Here is a 26,118-nt window from a genome sequence, read left to right as displayed (position 1 = left end):
TACATTGTCTTTTTTCTTCTTTCTTGCCATTCTTAGGGATCCCCATCCCCACTCCTTTTTACTCTTTGATTTCATAACTCAGTACCAAGTCATGTTTATTAGTTGTAAGTTGAATTTACTAATGCTTTCAGGAATATATCCAATAGTAAGATCAAACATCTTTTTTTTAAAGACACTTTTTTTTCATTTATTTTATTTATATGAGTACATTATAGCTGGCTTCAGACACACCAGAAGAGGGCATCAGATCCTGTTACAGATGGTTGTGAGCCACCATGTGGTTGCTGGGAATTGAACTCAGGACCTCTGGAAGAACAGTCAGTGTTTTTAACCACTGAGCCATCTCTCCAGCCATTATTTTCTTAAAGTACAAATTTATTTTACTTTTTAAATGTTTGATCATTTACACAGAGTATGTACTGTTTATAAAAGCTGCCATTTTCTTTTTCCTTCTTTCTTTATAGTGTATAATTTCCTCCCTCCAACCCTCCAAACACCATTCCTTATTGTCTTTTAAATTCATAGCCTCTTTTTTTATTAATTGTTGTTACAAGCATATATGTATAGACATGTATAATCCCAAATGTAGCCTGCTTGGTCTGTATAATGTTATTTGTATATGTGTTTTCAGGGCTGACCATTTGGCGTTGGATAACAAATTGATGTACTCGTCTCTGCAGAAGATGATTTCTCCCACTCTCAGCATTCCTTGGTTGTCTGTAATTATTTGTCTGTAAGGTTGAGGCCTTATGGCCTATTCCCTATCCACTTTGTCATTGTTCTCCTTGTTCAGCTCAAATTTAGACAGTCCTATCAGTGAGACTTTGTGGATATAGCTTCTGACAGTCTCACATCAGACTCTCTGGTCCTCTGTGCCTCACAGTCTCTCTGTTCCCCTCTTCCATAATGTTCCCTGGGCCTTAGGCACAGAAGTTATTTTGTAGATATATCTGTTAGCACTGAGCTCAACTCTGCATTTTCATTGTTTGTTGTTTTCTGTAGCCATCTCTATCTGTTGCAAAAAAGCAGTTTCCTTAATGAGGGCTAAGGACTACACTTAATCTGTGGGCATAAGAACAAATGCTTATATTGCTGTTAGGAATATGCTTGTTTAGTTAGAAGAGAATCTATAACTATCATTTAAGATCTATGACTTTCTAGTTCTGTGTAGTTGATTAGGTTTCTAGTTTCATGCTTGGTGTTAGTCTAATTAGAGAGATGTTGGTTACCTTTAAGGCTTATGTGCCACTACTGCACCCTTAGGGTTATTGTACCATGCCAGTTCATTATTGTAGTCACTACTGCACCCTTAGGGTTATTGGACCATGCCAGTTCATTGTTTAGTCACTACTGCACCCTTAGGGTTATTGGACCATGCCAGTTCATTGTTGTAGTCACTACTGCACCCTTAGGGTTATTGGACCATGCCAGTTCATTGCTGTAGTTCATATGTGTCATAGCTGAGTAGGCCTGCTGTTTGCTTCCTTCGTTTGGAAGCTTGCATGGCATCTTTTCACGAAGAGTCATTCAAGTCATTTCTGGCTCAGGAGCCTCTGATGTCTTCAGCAACAGGGACTTGCACCACTGGGTGCTAACCAAAGGCAGCAGTAATAGCCTATAATGTTTGGGAAGTTTCTTGGAAACCCCAACCAACAACTCAAGAAAAGGGGGGGCTTCTTATGCATGGTGCTGTGGTTTTCAATAGATGATCTTTGGCTCTTGTAGGGACCATTATCAGCCCAGATGGGAAATTTCCATTTAACCTATATATGCGTGTATTATAAGTTGCTGTTGTTTTTGGATAATTATAGTGTGGTCCATTATGACTTTCCTTACTGTTGCTTTGACCTCCTTCTGATTTTATCCTTTTTCTCCTTCATAATTAGAGCCCCCCTCTTAGAGTCTTCTGCTGTTTCCCCGTTTCCCAATCAGATCATTCATACCCTTCTTATTCCCCTTCCTGTTGATCTCCCACTCACCTATCAGAGCAATGCTCCCTGTCTTAGTTAAGCTTTCTGTTGCTTAATAATAATGAAATACCATGACCAAAACATTTTGGGGAGAAATGAATTTATTTGGCTTATACTTCTATATCATAGTTTGTCAATGAAGGAAGTTGGGACAGGAACTTGAACAGGGCAGGAGCCTGGAGGCAGGACCTGATGCAGAGGCCATGGAGGGGTGCTGCTTATTGGCTTTCTGGTCATGGCTTGTTTATCTGGCTTTGTTATAGAACCCAGGATAACATAACTCATGGTAAGCTGAGCCCTCCCCCTATCAATCACCAATTAAGAAAATAAATACCCTACAGGCTTGCCTCTCCCTACTGTGAAAATGAGAGTCATCTTTCCCCATACTCCCTATAATTTGTATAGCTTGATCTTAGTACATAAAATTGATCTCATTGAGATATTTTCTTGAGGTTACATTCTTTCAAATGACTTTAGGTTGTGTGAAGCTAACATAAAACTATCCAGCAGACTGTCATTTCACTTTCCTGTTTCTACTATTACTCCCGGATTGATAGTCACAGCTAAAGTTTAAATGGGAGCTTCCAATGATAGAAAACATATGATGTCTTTCTTTCTGCATCTGAATACCTCATTCCATATGCTCTTTCTAGTTCCATCCATATACCTACAATGTTCATGATTTAATCTTTCTTCATAGTTGAATAGTATTCCATACTGTGTGTGTGCCATGTCTTCACTATCCATTTATTGGTTGAGGACATCTATTTCTTAGCTATGGTAACTAGAGCAGCAGTGAACATGACTGGGCATGTTTCTGTGAACTAGGATGTGGAGTCCTTTGGGCACATGCCAAAAAGTTGTATAGCTGGGTCTTATGGCAGATTTATTTTTAGCTTTCTGAGAATTCCACACAGACTTCCAGAAAGAATGGCTAGACCAGATTGCAATTCCACCAACAATGAGAAAAAGAGTCACCTTTCCCCACACTCCCTACAATGAGAATGAGAGTCCTCTTTCCCCACACTCCCCATAATTTATTCTCACCTGTTTGTTGATCTTTGCATGATGACTTCAGCAACATGAACTCTCCAAGTTGTTTAGACTTTCATTCTCCTAATTGCCATGCAAATTTTAAGTTTTAAAACTTAGTTTTAGCCATTCTTTTTCTTCATTTGAGAACTTTCTGTCCAGACCTCAAGACCATTTTTGAATGGGTATCATCATCTTCTTTTTTTGAAATTCTTTATAGATTCCAAATGTTAATCCTCTGTGACATGAATATCTCGAAAAGATTGTTTCCTGTTCGTTCTATGGACTTCCTTTTCACCTGGTTGATTAAGTCCAGTTCATGTATGCTGTGAATTAGTTCTGATAGTTCCCTGTTCATTGTTCTTTTTGTCTAAAAGACCTGTCTATTGGACAACATAGGTATTGAAAGAAACTACTGTTGATGGGTTAATGTTAATCTGTATAATTAAATCCAGTGATACATCTTTTTAATGAAATATGTTCAACAGAGTTTGGTGCATCTATATTTAGGACAGTATGTTCATCTTTAACTATCCCCCAATTAGAATAAAGCACTATTCTGTATCTCTTCTGATTAGTGTTCATTTGAAGTTTGTTTTCTCAGATATTAGGAGAGGTCCATCTGCCTGCTTTCTGGTCCCATTTGTTTGGAGTACTGTTGCTCTATACTTTACTATTAGGAAATGCCTCTCTTTAAACCAAGATGTGTTTCTTATAGACAAAAGATGTAGATGGATTTTGTTTCTTGATCCATCCATTCAGCTTTTATCTTTTGATTAGAAGGTTGAGGCCATTTATATTAAAAATTATTTAAATGATTGCTAGTTGTGGTCATTGTGTTGTAGGTTTTGGGGGGGGCATTACTGTTTGTATTCTTAGTGAGACTTTGTGTTTTTATAATTATGGCATCGAATTTACTACCACAGTATCTCTATTATAATCATTCTCTCTTCAACCCAAAATGCTATTTCTTGCATTTTTTTCTCTTTTACTGATTGCAGATACTGGGTACATTAGTGTAGGGTGGCTGTCATCGTCTTCTAGCATTTTTGGACTTATAATGAATTATCTCAGCATCTTCATTAGCAGTTGAAAGATCACCTGGTATTCTGATGGATTTTCTTCTAAGTGACTTATGTGTTTGTTTACTCTTGCAACTATCAACACATTCTCTGTGCTTTATACTTAGTGTTTTAACTATGGTATTCCATGGGGATTATCTTTTCTGGTCTTATCTATTCTGTGTTCTGTGTGCTTTTTCTACCTCTATTGGTATCCCTCTTCTTAGTTTGGAGAAGTACAGATCTTGTTGAAGATCTGGTCTGTGTCATTTCCTTGAGGTGCTTCTCTATCATCTATGCCTGTAATTTCTAATTTTTTCCATGGTATTTCACATATCCTATACGTTCCTTTCATGTGCTTTATTAAGATTTTTGTATTCCTTGCTTCTTTGATCTACATTCTCCACTTTCTCTTTAAGTCCTGATAGTCTTGAAGGTATCTTCTGCTATGTTCAATCTGCTCGTAAGGCTTTTCTTTGAGTTTTCTAGTTGAATTATTGGGTTTTCAATTCCATGTTCATTGCATGTTGAGTCCTCTTCAGTGTTTCTATCTCCTTACTGAATTCTTATTGAATTCTGGATTATTGTTGTCATTTTCATCACCCATATTTTTGTGTTTTCTTGGACACCATCTAGGCATTCTTAATTTTATTGATTTGTTTGTGTCCTCCTTAAATTTCTTGGATTCTTTAGTGAAGAAGTTTATGCTTTTTTGTTTTCAAAAAATTCTGTGTCCTGTGGTTTATCTAGGCAATTCTCCTGGCAAATATTTCTACAGGGCTGGTAGGTTTAGGAAAGGAGAGACTTGGTTGATCTTTCATATTGTTTGTATTCTTGCAAAGAGATCTGGGCAATGTGGAGTTACTTTTTAATTTTAAGGCCGATATGGACATGTTATTGGGTTTGAAGAGAGGATATGTGGATGGGTTTGATGTAGAGGTTGGAAATGCCTTGTGTTGAATCAGCTTGACTAGACAGAGGGGACTGGGCTAGTGTACAGGATGTTCATCCTCATCCAAGTCTGGAGTATGGGTATAGAGAAGCTGGCTGGGTAGAAAGGTTGGATGTGGCATGTGAGCAGCCCATGTGTTGGGGTAAAGGTAGAAAGAGTCCTGGTAGAAGACTAGAGAATGTTGTGGGTCAAGCAGGTGAGACCAGACTAGCACTGGATGTAAGACTTTGGCTTAATATGGTGGATTGGGGGAAAGGTGTGGATGAAAAGGGTCAGAGGAACTTACAGGGCAAGACCTGGAGAACCATGTAGGAGGTCTGACTTGATGGAAAGTTTGGATGCTGCAGAGATGGAACCTGTGTTTGCTGGCAGATATGGCAATCCATGCTAGTCCATGGAGAAGAAATTGGGGGTCTAGCTGGGAAATGAGGTTGGATCCAGTACCAACTGTTGATTCGAAACAATCCAGAAAGAAACAAGTCATTAAAACTCCAAATCCTCTGTCTAATCCTTCTCACAAATGGGCTTCATTACAATTTTTCTTTCCCAATGTGGTCCATTTACAAATAAAAATGAGATCATTATGTAACCTGCCTTTTAAACATTGTATTCAAATGTTTTTCAAATAAATTTGAACTGACCTGTGGCCCACATGCTCTCCATGACCAAGAATGTATCTGTGAATGAGGTCTGACATAAAACTGTAAGCTTTCATAAAACTCTAGAGGGGTGTGTGTGTGTGTGTGTGTGTGTGTGTGTGTGTGTGTGTGTGTATGTTCATTAGATCAACACCTTTCAAGAGTAAGCAATGTAGAAAACAGATCGGAGGGCAGTTAGCATAACCATTATTCCTCAGTATTACTTAAGATAATGACCAGTACATTTTGAAGACACCAACTTGCCATTTTTACATGAGATATTTTAGATATTTGGTAATCGGGAAAAGCATATTACCTTGTGGAAATTTGAGAGTAGATTCAGTTAGGTGCACTCATCCTTTGAATGAGTTTGAACTGGTTGAGATTCAAGTGAATGTTAAGATCCACCAATATTCTATCCTCCTCCTGTGTATGCGACATTTACGTGGATGCCTTAATATGCTCATCCCTTTTCTCTTCTGCTTGTCCATTGAGATTGGATTACCCATTTTATGGCTCTGTTGCATTGTAAGACTGAGATTCTCTTAGGATTTATAGCCTCCCTTCACAGCCATTACCATGATTCCTTCCCTACCAATAGAATTTCTGTGCCTCAGGCCAGTGAAGTGGCTATGGCATGTAACATTGCATGTGGTCCTGGTCTGTTTCCACAGAGATGGCACCTCTACTCTTCACAGCTCAAGCTGAGTGAACCTTAGTTATAAAAAGTGAGGCCTAAAATCCTTGGGGTAACACACGGTGTTTCCCATACGCCTTTGTCTGAGATTAGCTAAATGGACTATGGTGTTTGAAAGGAAGCATCATTGCTTCTCCAAAGGAAGGCATCTCCTGGCTTTCTGCACATTGTGCTTTCTTGTGTCCAAGTTCACATCACTACATTCTTCCATGTCCTTGTCACTCTCAGGCCATAGCTTGCATACATGGACAGTCTATTGATCTCCTTCCTTTTGTGTTGCCACCCACTTGCCTGAAAGCCTGCTGGTCTCATCCCAAGAGAAGATTTTGAAATGCTATTTTTTTCAAATCTGCATTTCTAGTCCATGTACTTATGTTAATTTGTTTAATATGCTTATGTAATTATAGGTGTATAACAGATTTCCTGTTTTTAAAGAAAATTTATGTCTGAAAATTCAGGAAGTTGGTTTTCAGCTATTTATTCCTTGTGGTGAAATCTTGTTTTATTCATTATTATGCTTTAGTTTTAAAAATAGGTAAACTTGGATTTTTATACCTTAAAGGAACATTGCTTACCATTGTTAACCATATAATTTTCTGTGATTCTTACAGAAGACACTGAAAGGTATTATTTTTGTTTTGCTTGAGAAAATGAATGTTTGATAAAAAAAAAAAAACAACTTCTAAGGTAGTTGGGATCAAAATTAGTAATTAATTCTTAGGGGTTTCCTCTTTCTTTGCTTTTAGGGTGCAGGTTGCACAGCCCTGGTGGTAGCCGTAGTGGCAAGAAAGCTAGAACTTACCAAAGCAGAAAAGCATGTGCACAATTTCATGATGGATACTCAGCTGACCAAAAGAGTAAGTAGACCCCTCACATCTTTCCAGACGATGTCATTGTACACTGCCATTCCCATATTGGAAAATACGCTTTTTCACTAAGATATCTAAAGTAGAGATGCCATAGGTTGAGGACAGAGTATTGGAATTGGCTCCACCTCTTGCATTTTGCAAATGGACTACCTAACTTCAGGTCAATTAGGAATAATTGCATAACCTTGGTATTTACATAAAAGTAGATCCCATAAACCAAGATAATAGGTATACTCAACATTTCAGCAAGTGATCAATATTAGATTGGGTAGAAAAGAATACAGTGTCTGTGGAAAATAGGAATTTTATGGTGAAGGAAGTCAAAGAATTTGGGCTGAGCTTCTGTGAGCATGCCTGTGTTCTAAACAGAGGTACAAGCATAAAATCTCCTTTCTATGGCTTACAGGTTTTTAGAGATAGAAATGCCATAGCATCCAGATGGAAGATCAAACTCCATATACTAGAAGTAAACGTAGCAATAACCAATGTTGACAGAATGCACACGTTGGCTACATCCAGGCATGACCCAGGTATGAACTTGCTTCATCCTCAGGAAGATGAGGGAAGCCTTGTTATAGCGGTTCCACACAGTTTGGAGACTGGAACACACAGAGCTTAGACAACCTGCCCACAGTCATGATGTCAAGCTGGAAAAAAGAAAAATATTGTTATTAGACTATACCTTTAGTGTTTTGGACAGTCACTTGAGGCATCAAAATACCAAAGTTAAAAGTACCTCAAAATTATCTTGCAACATCTCGAAGCAGTCCCTGTTTCCCAAAGTAGAAGTCTATCAGGTTGTCATTAATTAAACACATTTTCACTTGGTAACTCTGTCCACAAAAAATCAACAGAATCTTCAGATAAAGTTCCAATTTTCAGTAGTTTCCTTCCATGTACAAAAATGATCTTTTCAGCTAAGCATGCTTGCAGTCCCATAGTGTCCCAAAAGGAAAGGAAGATCAGTTAGGGCCAGCACAGTAGGACCCTGTTTTAAAACACAAATAATAGGCAACCTTGAAATGTATTTCCAATACAGAGGTTTGTTTATTGAAAATTCAAATGTACACAGATTTATTTATTTATGAAAGGGGAACATGAATTTCGGTAGCCTTGCTTATACTTCAGACCCTACACCTGACAGTACTTCAAGTGTCTAGTAGAGGATCCAACACTCCCCACCCCCAACTGCATATTATTTTTCACCTGACTTTGCCACTTCCAAATATCTTTTTAATTACAAGTCTTATGTATTATTATGAAGGATACTACATTTGATATGATGTGTTTGTGGAGGTCAGAGAACAATATTGTGGAGTCTTTTTGCAATTTTATATAGGCTGCTGAGTTGGAACTCAGTTTGCAAGGTTTACCCAGCAAGCACCTCTATCCCCTGAGCCATCCCCCACCTCTCTCACCCTTTCTTTCTCCCCAGTTTCCTCCCATTTTTTTCAACTCCTATTTCTATCCTCAAAACTCAGGAGCATTTCTAATGTGATGACTAGAAGGGAAGGGCTAGATGGAAGCCTGGGAGTAAGCTTCTTTTCAGAGATCTACAAGTGATCTCCGTGTATTGTTGTTTACTAACAACATATGCAATCCCAGGGTCATTGTATGCTCTGTGCATCTCAAAGGTTTCTCAATAAGGTTCTCTCTTGGCAGAGCTGGTGTCAAGAGTCAAAAGTGTTACTGTATCAAAGGAGAATTTCTATAAAGTCTTTTATAACCCATGTTATTTTGTCATAAGTATTATACTTTTCTCAGGATTTGTCAGCACTACAGAGGGGGTGATGTTGAAGCAGAAGCCATAGGGCTTGCCACATGCTTCTGTATTAAAATGCTCATCAAATTAAAAACCCACGTTCAACAAGATACCCATTGACTTTAATAATGTTATCTTACTAGTACTTTAGAGTGGAACTGCTTTGCAATATTTTTGTGAGTCTCTAAGCAAGCCAGCTTACTGACCAATTAAATTTTCATAAGCAGGATGACATTAGGTAAAAGTATACATGTTAAAATGGTAGTAGAATGAAACATAAATCTATAGTTTATGAGACTTACCTCATTCTGGTACTTGGCACAGTATGTGAAATAACCCTCTAATATTCATCCTGTCAAAATTTTATGCAAGTCATCAACTTAATGACTATCATTTACTTGGAACATGCTTCAGTTGGTTGTTTATGGAATGTCTAAGTGGAATCTATATAAAATTTTAACTTTTTAAAGTAATAATTTTAAAACCTTCAATGATTTCTGATGGAAATTAAAACTAAGGATATCTATGTATATGTCCTATATTATGTGTGTGTGTGTGTGTGTGTGTGTGTGTGTGTGTGTGTGTGTGTGTGCATTACTAAGATGAGAAACTAAAGCACAAACTCAAGAGCACTACATATTGTTGAAATACGAGTGTTCTCTCACACACTCCATAGGAGAGAACTTTTTCCCCAGTGGCTAGCAGAGGATCAGGTCATAAATATTCTGAAATCTGAAGATGACTCTAAAGATAAGGCAATTTAAGTATTGAAAGAATATCATCCCAGGAATATATGCAGGTTTTCAAGTTTCTAAGTCTGTGTCTGATTGAGGCAAACAATAGGGTTCAAAAATATTCACCATGTGTAAGTTTCAGGGCAATAGTTCTATACAAAAAGCATTGCTCTGTACAACATTAACCAAAGAAAACACACTATTCACGGTGTGTACCAGTATTGAGAAAGTTAATTCTCTGAAAATTGATATGATCCTTTAGAATTAAGAATTAGACTAGAGATCCATGTGCCAGATTAAAGATGTTACCTAGCTTAGAAAGATAGGATCAGAGACTGGCTTAATGGCTCAGTGACTAAGAACCTTTGCTGTGCAATCGTGTAGACCTGGATTAGGATCCCTTATGACCAAATAAAAGGCCAATTTGGACAGTGAGTGCCTGAAACCCCAGCACTGGTGGCAGATACAGGAGGATCCCTAGACCAACCACGGTAAATCAGGCATATTAGCCAAAAATGTGAGTTTCTTATAGAGTCTCCAGTGAAAAATTTGCAGAGTGAGACAGATGTGCTGCTCTGGCCTCTACATGTGCATCCTAACATGAATGTATTGTATGCACATAAAAGACAGGTCCAGCTATTTAGAAGACAGTCTGTCATCTTACAGGGTCAAACTGTTTGCCACAATTCATCTTTTGAGAATACCATTCCTACTAATTCAGAGCAAATCTTAAGAGCTTAGTCCTCATAATACCTTAGTGTTGCAAAGAAACTTGTAAAACAAACAATTAAGAGAACAACAGAATTTTTTAAGTCTTAACACTTCTATGTAAATGTACTATGGAGAATGACGATACACGTTAATAGACACTGATGGTATTTCCAAACATCAGTAAGATCTATCATGGAGCATTCATACAGTCACATCCTTTTGTCTTCTGCATCTCTGTTAACAAAGTTGCCAGATGATTTACTGCACACAGCTTATGCATTGGCTACCATCTCATTGGATTAAAACATGAAAGAACCATTCCCTACAACTCAGATACCTGCTCTGAAAACTGGGAGGGGGTCTGGGGCCAAGCAACCCAGACCTCAGTAGAAGATACACTGGTTGCATTTCACATGCATTTTCCTAAAGAGGGGAATGAATGAATGCAAAGTGTGGAAGTAGTGTATAGGTGAAGATGATACAAAGAAACCTGTGACTTTGTTTATTACCTTTTTTAAAAAAGCATCTAAGGAGAACCCTCAGTTACTAAAGTGCTTACTGTGCAAGCTTAAAAACCTGGGTTTGATTCGCCAGGACCTTTGCAAAAAATCTGGACATGCATTGTGCACTGTAATTTCAAAGCTGAGGAGGCAGAGGTAGAAGGATCAGGGGAGCTTGCCGGTTCATCACCCCAGTCTGCCAGTCTAGCCTGATTAACAAGGTCCTGCTTCAGTGAGACACCCTATCTCAAAGCACAAGATGGATAAGGGATTGAGGAAGACACCTAATGTTGACATATGTCTTCCACAGTCCCATGTACATACATACCTGCAAAGGCCTCCTAGGAGAGAAGGAAAAAAAAAACCGAGATTGAAACCATGCAAAGTTGTTAAAAAAATCAAAGAAAAAATATAAGTAATGACAGATTGTTAGTAATGACTGGCTTCCTTATATAGGTTTATACAAAGTTTCACTTGACAATTCATCGGTTCTGAGTGTTTTGCTGATTCTCAAAGCACTGTCATAAGCTGTTTTTCATGCCCAGTGTGCCACACTTAACATCTTATTGTATTGTTTATAATTTATTTTTCTAATTATCTATGAAACAGCAATGTAAAATGGGTAGGTAGCCTTTACATGTTGGGGAGTCACAGGAAAGTATCCGGACAGTTATTACCACCACCTCCATTTCTCGTACAGCTTCTGTTTGTGCATATCAAATACCTGTTTATTAGTGTGCCTTTCAAGTTGTTTTCCCAGTGAAGGACTTCAATTCAACATGGGCATTAGGAAGACAGAGAAAATGTTTCTACTTTCCTTTAGTTTGGCATATGTTGGAGTGAGGTGTAGGTCAATCAGTAAGGAGGAAATAGTTGTCCTTGAGGTCTTCCTTCTCACTCTCCTTAATTTGTTATTTTCTACTTTTTTTGGTCCTGGGGATCTAGCATAAAGACTGCTATATTCTAGGCCAACAGACATCAACCAAACTATGTCCCCAGACCTCATAATTGACTCTAGAACTGTAGAACTTCCTCTTTGGAAACAGCATTTAGTAAAACACATCGACTACGCTGCGAGTTTTACACGTACTTGTGAATCCTTTATGCCTGTCATCACAGATACCATGCATCCCAGCTGGCAGATGTCCTGTGTGTTAGTTGAATTGTCAGCATACAGTTTAGAGTTGTTTTGTAGATTTCAATACTCGTTTTAATCACAAGAATCCTTTGGGGGGCTGGTATATAATGTTTATAAATTATGTATCCAGTGACACCCACTTAACACCCTGGACACATGAAACACCAGCAACAAACTACAAAGGGCAGTGTGATTAGTGACATGACCTTTGACGCCTGCCCTTAAGGCTTTATAAAAATTCAGGGAGGAGGGCAGGGAGCCAAAGGCTATATAATTAGACAGTATAGCCCAGATCTTCCCTGGGCAAGAGATCCCTCCAAGTCAGCTTCCTGTTTACCTAGATGATAGGGACACTTGGTGTGACAGGGAATATGGACACTTGCTGTGCTCTGGATCCTTGGAAACTTGAGCATCAATTTCGTCCAGTTTTTCCAGGTGCTTTCAAACTAGTCTGCCTATTGTCCCATTTCTTTCAGCCCTAACAAGGACAAAAAGATGAAAAAAATCTCAGTTATAGGCACAATTTGGATTTCGCTTTTGTTGTATAATTCTGGCACATATTGTTTTGTAGCTTTCACGTTGAAAAGTAACAGTTAAAGCAGTAATGGATTTTAAAGACTTCATTAGGGAATAAGAGAATGTATTTTAAAATCAGTTCACATGCTTCAAGTTTTTTTTAAAGGAAATGTCTGGGTGTCTTATCATTTAAGCCTGTCAGCTACGACTGCTTAGGGAACACAGCTCCTGAGCATACGGCTTTCAGGGCATCACCCACCCACTCTACCCTGAATTGAGATTCCCGGCTCCCTTACCATCTCAACAGGAAATAATCATTTAAAATGCATCCAAGAAACTAGAAGCCACCCTCTTCAAAAGTTTGTAGAATTTTAAAGTAATTCGGAGTTTTCACTTTGTAGACAGGAATGTATGTGCACAAAATCAGTTGTTATGTTTAATGTTGGGGTCATGGCCCAGCATTAAACCTTTATACCCAGTCTAGACATCAGCCCCTCTACTGTTGCTTGTACAAGTAAAGCCAGGGAGGACGTACATCAGGGCTGCTTATCAGTTGTCCAGGTTTCCACAGCCATGATCAAGTTGGGAGCTCCTAGTCTCACAAGAACCATTCCCAGCAGACACTGCTAGCGGACTGCTGGCCAGTCTCTTCCCACACTGTGCTCTGTGTTCAAACCCTCATCTCTCACAGGGCACCAATTTCTTTACCTTTGAAAAGAGCTAAGCTCTAGCTTCTAGTCTTAACTTCCCTGGAACGGGGTTGTGGGGGGGAGGGGTGTTGCCTTGACTCACTGCTACATTCTACATCTCTTCCTGCTGTTTTTCAATTAGTCTGAGGAACCAGCCTATGTAAGTGTGATAGCTATTCGAAGGAAGTGCACTCTTTCTGGAAGAAACCAGACATTTTCTTACAACATATTAGGGCAGTACAATTTCACTCAGGAAAAAAAGGGGCTTCATGCCATTAATCCTGAATCGTGATGTTTCTTTGCAAAGGTGGAAAGCTAGAGTTGAAAGGTACCATAGTTATAGTGCAATTCTATGACAGCTGCTTACTGTAAACCTCAGGAATAACAGAGCATTAGTAATCGCCATCTCTGTCACTCTCATGGTGGAGAAAAGTCATTTCCAACAGGTTCACCAGGCACTGGAGTTGACTTGACTATTGTCAACTCAAGGACTCAAGACACATTGCTTAGTCTTAGTCTGCATTGTTCTACTCTTCCCTCCAGCACTACCTGCCCTCCAGCACTGCCTCCCTGAGTTGCCCTCCTCTACTCCACACCCCGCCTTTCTGGAGCTTTCTTTACTCAAGAGCATGAAAATGGGAAAATGTCTTAGATTAAGTAACTAGCCAATTAGCTAGAGAGGTTCCTCCTTCCCAGGTCCTTTGACGGAGGCAGACAGAGGAGTTGGGCCTTTAGAGATTTTAATCAAGAAATCAAGTGATTCGATAAGATGCCCAGGCTTCATAAGGTACAGCTAATGCATCTTTTCACGTGTTTAGAGTGAAGTGTAAGAGAAATTGTGCTTACAAGCAAATAATCCACTGCTGCTCTGGGAGCTAAGGTACACGGGGTGAGCATACACATTCAGCCATGGATCCATGCCTTGGCTGACCTTGGCAGTTGGCATTTTGCCCTTCTCTGGGAAGATAGATGGAGAAGCATTGCGGTATAAAGGGGAAGAATGAGCATCTATGAGTTCTGTTCATACAAGGTGTTGAATAAAAAAAGAATTTCCGATTTGATCAGGTAGAATGTAGCACAGAAAGAGTCGGTAATATCTCCCTAATATTTCACGCAAGTGTTCCTAGACAGACATAAAATCCTTGTATGAAGGCAGCTAAGCCAATAGTGTTTTGAGTAGCAGTTTCCAAAGCTCCAGTTCACTGTGATTCTCAGAATGAAAAGCACAGCCTTCAACAAGTACCTGGAACCTTCTGTAGGATACAGCAACTGCTTTTCTTGTGGTTTTCTAAACAGGTGAAAAACGCAGCCGCCAATGTACTCAGGGAAACGTGGTTAATCTACAAAAACACAAAGCTAGTGAAAAAGATCGACCACGCAAAAGTAAGGAAGCATCAACGGAAATTCTTACAAGCTATTCATCAGTAAGTACTTGTTTCCATCTCCATCTTGTTCTGTCTCCTTAGCTTTGACTTTTGAGTCTTGTGCTTACGAGTCCTTCCTTTGTGGGAAGAAAAAGGAAAAGGCATTGTCATGTTTGCTTCCAGGAGATATCTGAGAATCTAATACTGGACTCCAGACAAAAGTATAGTTTCCTTTATGACTGAAATTCATCTCTGTTAATCAAAATATCTTTCTCTTTGAAGATCATAATTTCTGTTATAATTGTATTCAATTAGTATATTTATATAATTTGCCCTGAAATGTTCAGCTTGAATCTACTGGCTAATCTTGGGGGGGTGGTATCATATCATCCATCTGGATTTTTGCATGCCGGCAAACATCTTTATATGACATAGTATATTGAGTTGTCATAATTCTGCAATATTCAATGACTTCTTAATTAGAAAGTTGGAGTTATCTACATATTGTATGTTCGATATAAAGCTGATTGGTATTGTTTGGTGTTCTGTTATTAAGTTACTTTTATTCAATTACTTATTAAGTTACTTTCTTGCATGTCTTTGTTATATAATTAAGATAACAGTCTGTACCTCATAAGACTCAATGATTTCTGGGAAACAAACCTTTCTCTGCAGGCTGACATCATCTGCAATGTAAGTGTTATGCATGTGGATATCTACTGTGACACCAGACAGACCTGCTTTTAATGTTCTTTCTCTACAGTCACATTTGTGGCTCAGTAAAGTGGCTTTCCTTATGAAACATACCGGGGTGATGATGGGAAGGTGGGTAAATATTAGGGTTTTGCCTGGGCCACGAGATTGGCCTTCTCAGGCATGGCCAGTACAACTGACAAGAAAGCTGAGAGTCTAGGGTTTTTGTTTCTGTTTTTTGATTATATGTATTTAGTTAACTCATAGGCAACATGATACCACTAACCTTCTGGGAGGAGTACATAGACTTTTATCTTCTAACCTTTCAATGGTCCAGTCTCTGCCCTGCTTAATTAGAATATTAAGGTATCCTGGGAAGTTTATAGAATTCCTATAGTTGTGTCCATGTGCATACTTCTGTGGGAATTGAAACCCCCATTAGTCAAAATAAAACCCAAGCATTTCCAGGATTAAAATAGAGAGGCCTTGCATGGATGGTAGAATGGTTTATCATCACTGCCCGCAGACACTCACTTGTGCTCTCCACTTGTCACCAAGGCACTTTGCTAAGAAGGGGATGGTGTTTTTCTTCTAACTCTGGGACTTCACTAGGCACACAACTCTTTTTCTCCCCGCTTTGTAAGGAAAGGATAAGACTAGGATTTTAAAACTATTCTTTGTAAAGTCAGTGGGAAATACAGAGGGGAGAATTATATTAGAACTGGCTCACAAAGCAGGAGTTTGCTCCTTGCTTCCCTGACCTAGGGCCAACCCAGGAGCTCCAGCCAGACAGTTGTACTTCTTTCATTCCCTGTACAAGAGAGGCCCCACGAGAGACTCATGTTCTTCCTCTGTGTTTCCAAGGCCCATCTAGAGAGCCACTTTCCCAAAGGACTCAGTTAGAAAGAAAGTGTGCTCTCTAAAGTCATCCAACACCCTAAGCCAACATTACTAAAGCAAACACAGCAAATCATGGTAGTCAGTGTTGAGTACGATAGACAACTGTTTCCGGGTATGAGAAGATATCTGCAGAGATAAAGGGTATAAGATGGAGGAGGAGTAAGTATGTCCATGTGTCCTGACCATGCTTCTTATTTACTCCAGGATTTTGTGTGCCTGTGGGTGAAAAATATCTAAAGTACAGCTACATTTGATTTACCTTTTTCATACATTTTCAAATGACAAAAATAAATCCAAAGCATGTGCAAACAGAGTTTGTAATGCAGTCCTAGAACCGTGGAGATATGGTGGCTATTTAATCTACTTGGCCATGTGCTTCGAGCTATCTAAGTACATCCACACTAATATGGGATAATGTGGGTGTTTATTCACTGCAAAATCTTTTAGCTTTGCTATAAGTTTCTTCTTCAAACAAAACATTATGAAAAAAAATCTCTATAGAAGCAAGATGATTTTATGAAATGTCCCAGAAGGAGTGGCAAGTGTGTCTGATGGGACTTAGCCTGACCAGTGGGGCATGTGGGAGTAGCTTATATGAGTTGTTCAGCTGGCTTCTCTGGACAGTGTGACAGAGCCACCCCTTGTTACTTACTCTTCTGCTTCCATCACATATTTCCCATTCTCATCCTTTTCTTGCCATTTAAAACTATGCAATGCGTACATCCAAAGCAGATGAATTTGATGCAATTCAATTACATTCAGAAATGTTTTATAAGAGTTTGGGCATTACTGGGTTTCCTTTGCTGTGGGGGCGGAGGATACTTGAGGTAACAACTGCAGCAGAGTAAGTTCATTTATGAGGGCTGGGTTTGACTGGACAATCCAACTGGTGCCTAATCATGTTCCATGTTAACTTCATTTTGGAAGATGTAGAGTAACGTCATGAAAGACAGCATGCAGGGCTCGATTCCTCAGGGCCAGGCCTTCCCTGCCCACTGTTTAGATTCAGGGGTATCTTACTATCATCTGCCAGCACTGCCTGAAGCAGAACTTCCTAGCTGGACAAAAACTCACAAATCATTTGCTAGAGCTTGTCTGGCTTTTGTTCCTCTCTGGTTCTCCCTGAGAGCAATTTTCATAGCTCTCTCCTCTTCTGCCAGCCTGTCTCCAGCTCAACTCTTTCTCTTTTCCATATTTTATGGCCTCTTTCCCAACATGCGACCTCTCTAGCCTCTGATGATGCTAAACTCTCTAGGCCAGTACCCTCTTTTCAGTAATGTGTTTGTCTTTTTGAATTGTCACTCAATGCTATGAAGTGTTTCCTCTCTCTAACTCTCAACCCTTTTTCTGATAGCAGCTTTAATTCTTTCATTCTTCTGTCTCAACCACGGATTCATCAATCAACAGGAATTTGTCTAGATCCAAAAAGCTAATGTGCATAATTTATATTAGAGGGGATTCCGAATAGCCCCGACAAGGAAAAGATTTGCTCCCTCTCCAAAGGAATCATTGTACCTATCACTCTAAGCCTTTGTTTCCTATTATTCCTTTGAACACCAAGTACGAAGAGGCCAACATGACTTTACGCACGTTCTTCCTTCTGAACTCTGGTTTAAGAGGAAGCCAAGTGCGTTCAGGTAGGCAGAGTATAGTGGCAACCAAGGATGGTAATGACTGAATAGTACCAATCAATGTCAAGATTCCACAGGGTCTTCCAGCTGACGAATCGAGCCCCCAGTGCACAACTGAACACTGCCTTATGTTATCTTGTGTTCCAGAATACTTTACAGTTTCTTTTCTTTTTGTTTTGTCTTTTTATTTCAACAAAATGAAAATAGAGCTCGGAAGTAAGTTGTGTGAGCTGTTCCTTTCAACATTTTGCAGATTTTTCTACTGGCTGCATGCACCCAGCAGATCCTTTATTTGTGAATTTTGGTAGTCTTGATTGCTGCTATGGAAATGTGATCCAAAATCATGATATTTTCCTGTGATAAGTGAAGTTCACAAGGAAGAAATCAACATCTGTTTCTTAATCTTTTGTGGGAAAAAAAGTGTACTATCCATGTGCATGTCACCTTTTATTCTGGCAGCTGCAGCTCAAGCAGGCGCTTCTCTGTCTGCCTTCCTATATCACAGAGAGTCTAGGAAGACAGTCCCATACAATAGCCAAACCACATGACAAGTCCCAAGAGCTAATGCCATTCCAATCAGGGTTATTACGTCAGCTGTGTAGATTGGTAATAAATACCATGGGCAAGATTCTACTGTCAGACATAGTTTGGAAATCCAGCAGAAGGACACAGGGCTCTACTGCTTTTTGGAAAAGTTCTTGGTTTTACCTTACCAACCACCACTCTCTACCTCCTATTTTACAAAGTATCAAGACTCTCTTTACTCATGGGTTACTGAAGGTGTCTGGTCCAGAACTCTAAACTCTAGCCATTATTAAATTTTAAAAGAAAACTCGATGCAAGTCCCTGTCATAAAAGGTAACATTTACAGTAACAAGTAAAATGGCATCAACTGGCATTTTTTAAAATGGATATTGAATTCTAGCCATAGACTAGAAAACTCTGAGGCAAGACTTTCCCCAGCCCCTACGAAAAACATTTAAGCAGGTGTCAGGAACTAAAGTCAGGGTAGGACCTACCTGCCTGACACTTTTTCTTGAATAATCCAGATATTCTTGATAGTTAAAACAAAAAGCTCTTTTTCCATATATCTTAGAGGAAAGGTCTCATTTGCATATCGCTGAAAGTCACTTATGACACCTCCAGCACCAACAATGGCCCTAGTGTAACCCTACATTCCATACTCAAAGAAACCAAGTAAAATTGGGGTTGGTGAGAGTGGAGACCCCAGCTGACACTGAAGCTTTCCTACTGCACTTCTCCTTACTGGCCCACAGAAAGTCAAGATGTTATTGGCTTGATTTTTGCTGGTTGATAAAAGATAGACTTCAAGAGTTATAACCTTTCTTGATGCCTAGAGAAAGCTGTGTCAACAATATATTTGAATTTAAATATGTGTTTGCAGATTTCTTTCAGACTACAACTTACTCTATGATAACACAGGAAGGAGCCACTTAACTTGGTTCTATGTTTCAAATGAACTAACAGCAATGGATAGATGAATCCGAACCAGTTTATTTTGCTAAAGACTATATTATAGGTGATCAGCATTTAGACTCTGAGCTGGCAGGAGCTGCATCTTCTCTGTGGAGCAGATTCAACTATATACTGGCTGTTCTGGGTACAAGATGAAATCACTAAGTTCTGTAAACACATTAGGAAAATCTCTCTGGCAGTAAAATCTTGCCCTGTGAATTTTTATTTCACCTATACAGTTATATCCTATTTAAATTAAATAGTATAAAATATTCTTTTCATTCATTGAAACCATACTTAGTGAATGATTATCAGAACCAAAGTGAGGTTAGGATGGACCTTCTTTTTCCTTTGTGACAAATAAACCCACTGATTTATGGACTTTGGATAGCTGGCAAATGGAACAGTAACCCACCATTGTTTTGTAAACTCTTAATTTATTGAATAAAAGAATTGTATAATAAATATTTATTGTGGTACTACAGTAAATAATTGAAAGAATGGCTTTTTAAAAGAGTGGCCATGTGAGCGTCAATCAAATACATGCAATGACCTATTAAAATAACTAAAAATAACCTTAAAAATAGAAATTCTACCCACCAGATATGTAGTTAAAAATAAAACAAAGCCAAACAAAATAAACAAGAACAACAACAAAAGAGCCTAACATGGAAGCTAAAAGATATTCTCCCAAAGAAACGGTCTGGCCCCTGTTCAAATTCAATGTCAGTTTAAGGTAAAGCCAAGGGAAATGGAGTCAGAAAATTGTATGTTTTGATTCATCTTGCTGCTGGTTGAATAAAAGTGGTTTTTGTTAACAAGAATCTCACTTATCACTGTGTTCTCATCAGGTTCAAATGCCTAACCCAATTCATTTCAGACTAAACAGGGTTAATACCTGTATCTAGTCACGTAGGCATAGGAAGGTGTCCATTGCTCAACATGATGAAATCCTAGTTGCTTTGCATATTTCTTCCTATGTCTATCTGTCACAATACTGGGGGCTTTAAGGAATGTTTTGGCTTTCTCTCATATGGTTAAATCCTTATGAGTCTTCCTGAATTCAACTTACCTGGTACATAGTTGTCCTGAGGACATGTCATTTCTTGCTCTCCTTTCTTTTTGCGGTGTTGGGGAAGCATGCTTCTCATTGTACCAGATACATAACCAGTGTGGAGTTTACCCCCAAATATTCAAGGCATTATCCATGCAGTTACTTGCTCTTGTGGATTTTGTGCATGCCCTTTGAAAGCAGTAACATAGCCCAGGAAACCTGAAGGACCTTTCTAACTTCAGATTCTGTCTTTTAGATTAAGAAGTGTGAAGATGGAACAGAGGAAACTGAATGACCAAGCGAATACCCTAGTGGATCTGGCAAAGGTAACCGTGATGGGCTCAGCCCTTGTGGCTGTAGCCTTTGAAACTGACAACCACTGCAGAGTGATGGGCAGGATTTCCAAAGCCTCCACACATTTAAAAAACAAATCTATCAAACTACCCCAAAAGAATGACCCAACTTAGTAACATCTTTTCTAAAATAATGTGCTGAGTTCATATTCTTATTTCCTATGTACATTATACAACCCTAGTGCTAAAAGCTCCCATAGGGGAATGAGCTGAAATACCATAGAATACCTTACTAGAATATGAAATGAAATTTCTCTCTCAAGAGGACAGAACTATATCTTGAACGTGACTGTAACGTTCTGAGATAAATAGAACTCATCGTTCCTATTCTATTTTACATTTTTTGAGCAAGCCCCAAACCTATATAAATGGAATGTTTTAAAATCCCAGAAATTATATTCTAAACTAAATTCTGTGCTCACACACACATACTCAGTTTTTCTAACATTCTCCATTATTTAATAATCATACATCTTTTTAACAAGTACATTAATAGTTTTCTAGTTCTTTGTCACATTTACAAGATTTATCTTCTTTTTTATTGTCCCTCTGTAGGTAACAGCCACTCTGAAAATATGAATATTTATCAACTGTGTAAACATTACATCCTGTTCAGCTAGTTCTAAAGGAGATTCTAGAATAGAAGGATGTATGTGTTCTGCCTTGTAACACAATTGCTTTGGCAGAGTCAACACTAAGTCATATGCATCCTGTTTTATATTTAATAAATCATATTCTCTTGTCAAATCTTCAAGTATAATCTGTAAAAGTTAGAAATTTTGCATCCCCAATACTACTCATATACATAAAAGATATATACAAGGTAAAATATATTTAAGCTATTTATGTAGTGCCATGTTTACTCTGACCACAAGAGGATATACACCGTAAGAGTTCAGTATCTTTCTAATGAACAGATATTGTTCAATTTTCCCAGGAATGTAGTAAATCTGAAATTAGAGCTCCCTGTGTCTATGGCTCAACCGAAACAAAATGCCTATGTTCTGAATAGCTCCTTCAGTCAGTTCCTTCATTATATTTAAGCAGCTGAGAAGCTGGAAGATACAAGAAAGAAATGAAGTGCAATGCAAACAAAGTAAAGTAGGAGGAGAAAGACCCTAGGAGTCTTGGATTTGGGAAAGGTGGCACTAGGCTGGGTGTAGCATGGGTGTAGCATCTCTCGCTTCCTCTCAGCTACCCCTTTCCATCTCTTGCTCTTTCCAAGTTACAAGAACTGTAACCAAGACTCAGAACTGCCTCTGATCAAGACAACTTCAGTTTTCTGTCCAAAGACAGCATTTCACATTGGTCCTTCAGACCATGTGGCTCTGAAGAGACCATTTCAGTAAGGTGGCCTATAAATTTTTGCTTGCATGGTGCAGAGAGTACACACCAGGGTTTTGTGCCCGATAGGCAAAAGCATAACCACTAAGTTTCACCCCCAGCCCTAGACTAGTAACTTAGAGTCCTCCACCACTATTGATCTTATTAAGAGTTTGTCTTACTTTACATCTTATCTGTTACATTTTGTATTGGATTCAATAAAAAGAGGTCTGAGATATGAAACATAAGACAAGAGAAAATATGTATTGATTGCTTTAAATTACTGTTAGCTGATCAAATCAATTGATCCTACACTTTATCCCTACTCTTCCATTATGTTTTTACACCTTGTTGTCTTCTGATTGTTGTTTTTCCCTTCCTTAAATTTTACTGTTATTATAAAAATTGGCCATGTTGTAATATCACATGTTGAAAAATTACTTTGAAGTGCTAAGTTGTATAAGAGTCATCAACACACATAAATATTAAATTGAAACATTTCCATCTATCTTTATGCCACCTCAAATCATCAGGCATTTCACTACACCATGCTTTCTAAATCATAACTAGTCTGTCATCATTCATTTTAATTTCAGCATTAAGAATACATGGAATTTTTTTAAAAGGGGGGGGGGACCAAAACTCTTCCGTTAGCTGACATACCTGTCACAGGCAAGAGGCCAGTGCTGAAACTTGAAGAGTTGACAGTTTGCTTCTGAGGCAAGAGTAATTAAGCTTCTTACTTCTGTTTCTGTCTTCTCATTCTTGTTTTCCAGACCCAGAATATCATGTATGATATGATTTCCGACTTAAATGAAAGGAGTGAAGACTTTGAGAAAAGAATCGTCACCCTGGAAACAAAATTAGAAACTTTGATTGGTAGCATTCATGCCCTCCCTGGGCTTATCAGCCAGACCATCAGACAGCAGCAAAGGGACTTCATAGAGACACAGATGGAGAACTATGACAAGCATGTCACCTACAATGCTGAGCGTTCCCGGTCCTCGTCCAGGAGGCGGCGGTCCTCCTCCACAGCGCCACCAACTTCATCAGAGAGTAGCTAGAAGAGAATAAGTTAACCACAAAATAAGACTTTTTGCCATCATATGGTCAATATTTTAGCTTTTATTGTAAAGCCCCTATGGTTCTAATCAGCGTTATCCGGGTTCTGATGTCAGAATCATGGGAACCTGAACACTAAGTTTTAGGCCAAAATATGAGTGAAAACTCTTTTTTTTTTTCTTTCAGATGCACAGGGAATGCACCAATTATTGCTATATAGATTGTTCCTCCTGTAATTTCACTAACTTTTTATTCATGCACTTCAAACAAACTTTACTACTACATTATATGATATATAATAAAAAAAGTTAATTTCTGCACATATTTGTTTGGTCTCTTCCTGTCTCTATAACTTCACCTCTTACACTATTTTCAGGGTACCATGACTGGCTATTATCTGATCCATGTTGATAACTTTGATTTCCCAAATTTCTCCTGGTATGAAAAAGACTAAACTGTTCTACAACTGATCTGTGAAAATTTTCCTTCCTGAGATATTAATAGCATGTCCTTTTGGACCCAACCTGTTTTCAGTTCACAGTATATTTTAGTAAACCTTGCTTTGAAATGATGTGGAAACTTGGACAGTTTTATCAGGACATTTGCAAATAAGGGGAAGAGATGCTTTGGATGATCGTTCCTATTTTACAAGCAAATATACGGGAAGGAACCATCAAAGGCCATCACTCTCTGTGAACTCGTGTTGCATAATTTCAGGTCTAGCCTAGGGGGTTCCAATTTCCTAGCTCATTTACCATGAGAGCCCCAATCTATACTCCTCAGCATTTACCATAGACACATCTATCCACATATCTATGTATCAGTATATACATTGCCATCAAAATAATAAATATACATGAGCAAAATCCCACCCTTTCTAACATATGGTCCTTTCTTGGACTCTATTAATGACATATGGTAAATTTCACAAATGGTCCATATTTATAACAAGTGTGGTATGGGAAAGAGAGCTGAATAGTTAAGGCTGCAAGTGTAGTGTAAAGTCACCATAAGAAGGAACTAAGTTTGAAAAGAGTGGGGTGGGGGAACCACATGGAATTCCTTCACATAGAGTTGTTTCCCAGACCCTGCAGGAAGAACTGAGATGAAGTGACAGGGCAATGCTGCGTGACAAATCACAGCCTCTGTTACACACTCTGAAGACAACTTGCTTACACTGATCAGTGCCTGAAAAGTATGCAGTTCAGAAAAGTCTGTTCAGAAGCCTTGAACTCTCCTCCTAATTGTACGCCCTATCTTCTGTGGTCAGACTGGCAATGTTGGAAGTTTCACGCATTATTGTTTTCTTCTTTAACAAAAGCTGCAGTGATATATTTGATTTGCTTTACGTAGTTAAAAGAAACAAAACTTACCATTCTAATCTCTATAATTTCAAAAAATATCAGCCATCATCTAAGACCAGGTACAGACCTCTTTATATATTTACATCTATGCTGGATGAAGACAAGGCCTGGAAAGTCTTTTCATTCTAAAGGCATGATAATACTACTTATGGATACATGCCGTGGAGTTAAACAAATATCAACATCCTACCTCATCAAGATCTCTCATTTGTAGATGGATTTAAACTGTCTTGTTATATATTTTGGATTGCGTACAAGATATAGCAAATATTTGATACAAACACTGAAAAAAAAGGAGAACATTTTTGAAAAGATGCTATGTTCTTGTAATTGATGTAGTTAATTCTTGTGTTTTCTACCTCTGTGGTGACTAAAATCAGAGTCGACATAATTAAGCTTAATTATCACTCTACTGATCAGTTGGCAATCGAAGAGAGTAGCAAAAATAATACATTGCTTCTCTTGTTGCAGAGAGAAAAAGAAAAGGGGAATTTAAATTTAGGTTGCATTGTAGTCTGTCCATTTTCTTCCTCTTGGTCATCACGCCTGTGGATCGGGTGCTCTTCTGTGTGTCAAATTAATCTCACCTTTACTATCCCTTTGTACAAAGTATATGAAGACTGACAGACAGATCTTTCCTCTTTTTAATGCAAAATAGTCACAATTTAAAAGAGAAGAGACATCCATCCACACAACAGACATGTCTATCATGATCCTGCTTTCTTAAATTCCCTTTATGTGGCATTATCAAATCTCCCTTCAAATGGCTTTGAACATTAGGCAGAATCCTTAGAGAGTCTTATGTCTGCAATGCACTTCAGAATACTCAGGAATGGTTGAATTCTGTTTCTCTTTTTGCTGGCCACTCTCTGCCCTCTTTCTCCATAGCCAGTGTATATCATTCTAAATCCCAGGCACTCTCCTTCAGTAACTTCCCCAATTTTCTTATGCAAACAATGTGTCTATGATAGCCATTAGAGAAAAAGGAAGTGAAGACGGGCCAAACGCTTAAGTGGTGTTCAACTTGGAAACTTTTAGTGCCTTTCTCTTTATTTTCTCCTTTCTTCATGGCCGTTTTCCAAGAGGATCTTCAGTAAAGTGCCTGGAATAACCCAGTCATTGTTTGTAAGCAGTGCATGGGCACTGAAAAAGAAATTCTTGGTTAGAGTTGATGTTAACCCTCTTGTTATTTGTTGTTTTGTTTTGTTTTGTTTAAATTTTGTCTAACCTTGAGAAAAGACATGGTAAAGTAGACTCTAATCAGGATTCATGATTTATCTCTGCCTCCTCCTACTTCTGTGCCCTTGAATGATGCTCATCCTTTAGATCTAACCTCCTACCCATATATAGAATGGATGGCATAAAAGCATTTCTGTAGAGCTTTAAAGAGCCTGGGTATTCATCTCTCAATGATGGGAATTATTTTTATTACTATGTTTGGGATAAGGCTGCAAGGATTAAATACCCTCATTATCTGCCTTTCTTCTTGTAGGTCCTAACACTATGGAACACAGGTTATAAATCTGATCCCCTCCCCTTATCTATCTAGTTAAATTTTGAAACAAATTTCTAAATTCTGAATTAGTACATCTATTTTCTTACATCTATCTCTTGCTGCTGTTAATGTGA

The 26,118-nt window shown here is 38.5% G+C and overlaps 1 protein-coding gene across 5 annotated transcripts in view; it reads left to right on the top strand.

Moving 5' to 3' along the window:
* The window catches only part of Kcnn2 (potassium calcium-activated channel subfamily N member 2), a 148,767-nt gene extending 125,318 nt beyond the window's left edge, over window positions 1-23,449 (top strand). For 2 of the 5 annotated variants that reach the window (XM_032885843.1, XM_032885841.1), the window contains 4 exons: window positions 7,097-7,207; window positions 14,566-14,693; window positions 20,644-20,713; window positions 22,840-23,449. In XM_032885843.1, the coding sequence (XP_032741734.1) occupies window positions 7,097-7,207; window positions 14,566-14,693; window positions 20,644-20,713; window positions 22,840-23,127 (597 nt within the window). In that variant the 3' untranslated portion in view covers window positions 23,128-23,449. Of the gene's footprint in view, window positions 1-7,096; window positions 7,208-14,565; window positions 14,694-18,064; window positions 18,074-20,643; window positions 20,714-22,839 lie in introns of all 5 variants that reach the window. The other 3 variants (XM_032885840.1, XM_032885842.1, XM_032885844.1) reach the window with 3 other exon arrangements.
* The last annotated feature ends 2,669 nt before the right edge of the window (window positions 23,450-26,118 follow it).

The sequence above is a fragment of the Rattus rattus genome, chromosome 15 (genome assembly GCF_011064425.1).
Source record: "Rattus rattus isolate New Zealand chromosome 15, Rrattus_CSIRO_v1, whole genome shotgun sequence".
In the NCBI taxonomy this organism is placed as follows: Eukaryota; Metazoa; Chordata; class Mammalia; order Rodentia; family Muridae; genus Rattus; species Rattus rattus.
This window is presented reverse-complemented; position numbering and strand designations above follow the sequence as displayed.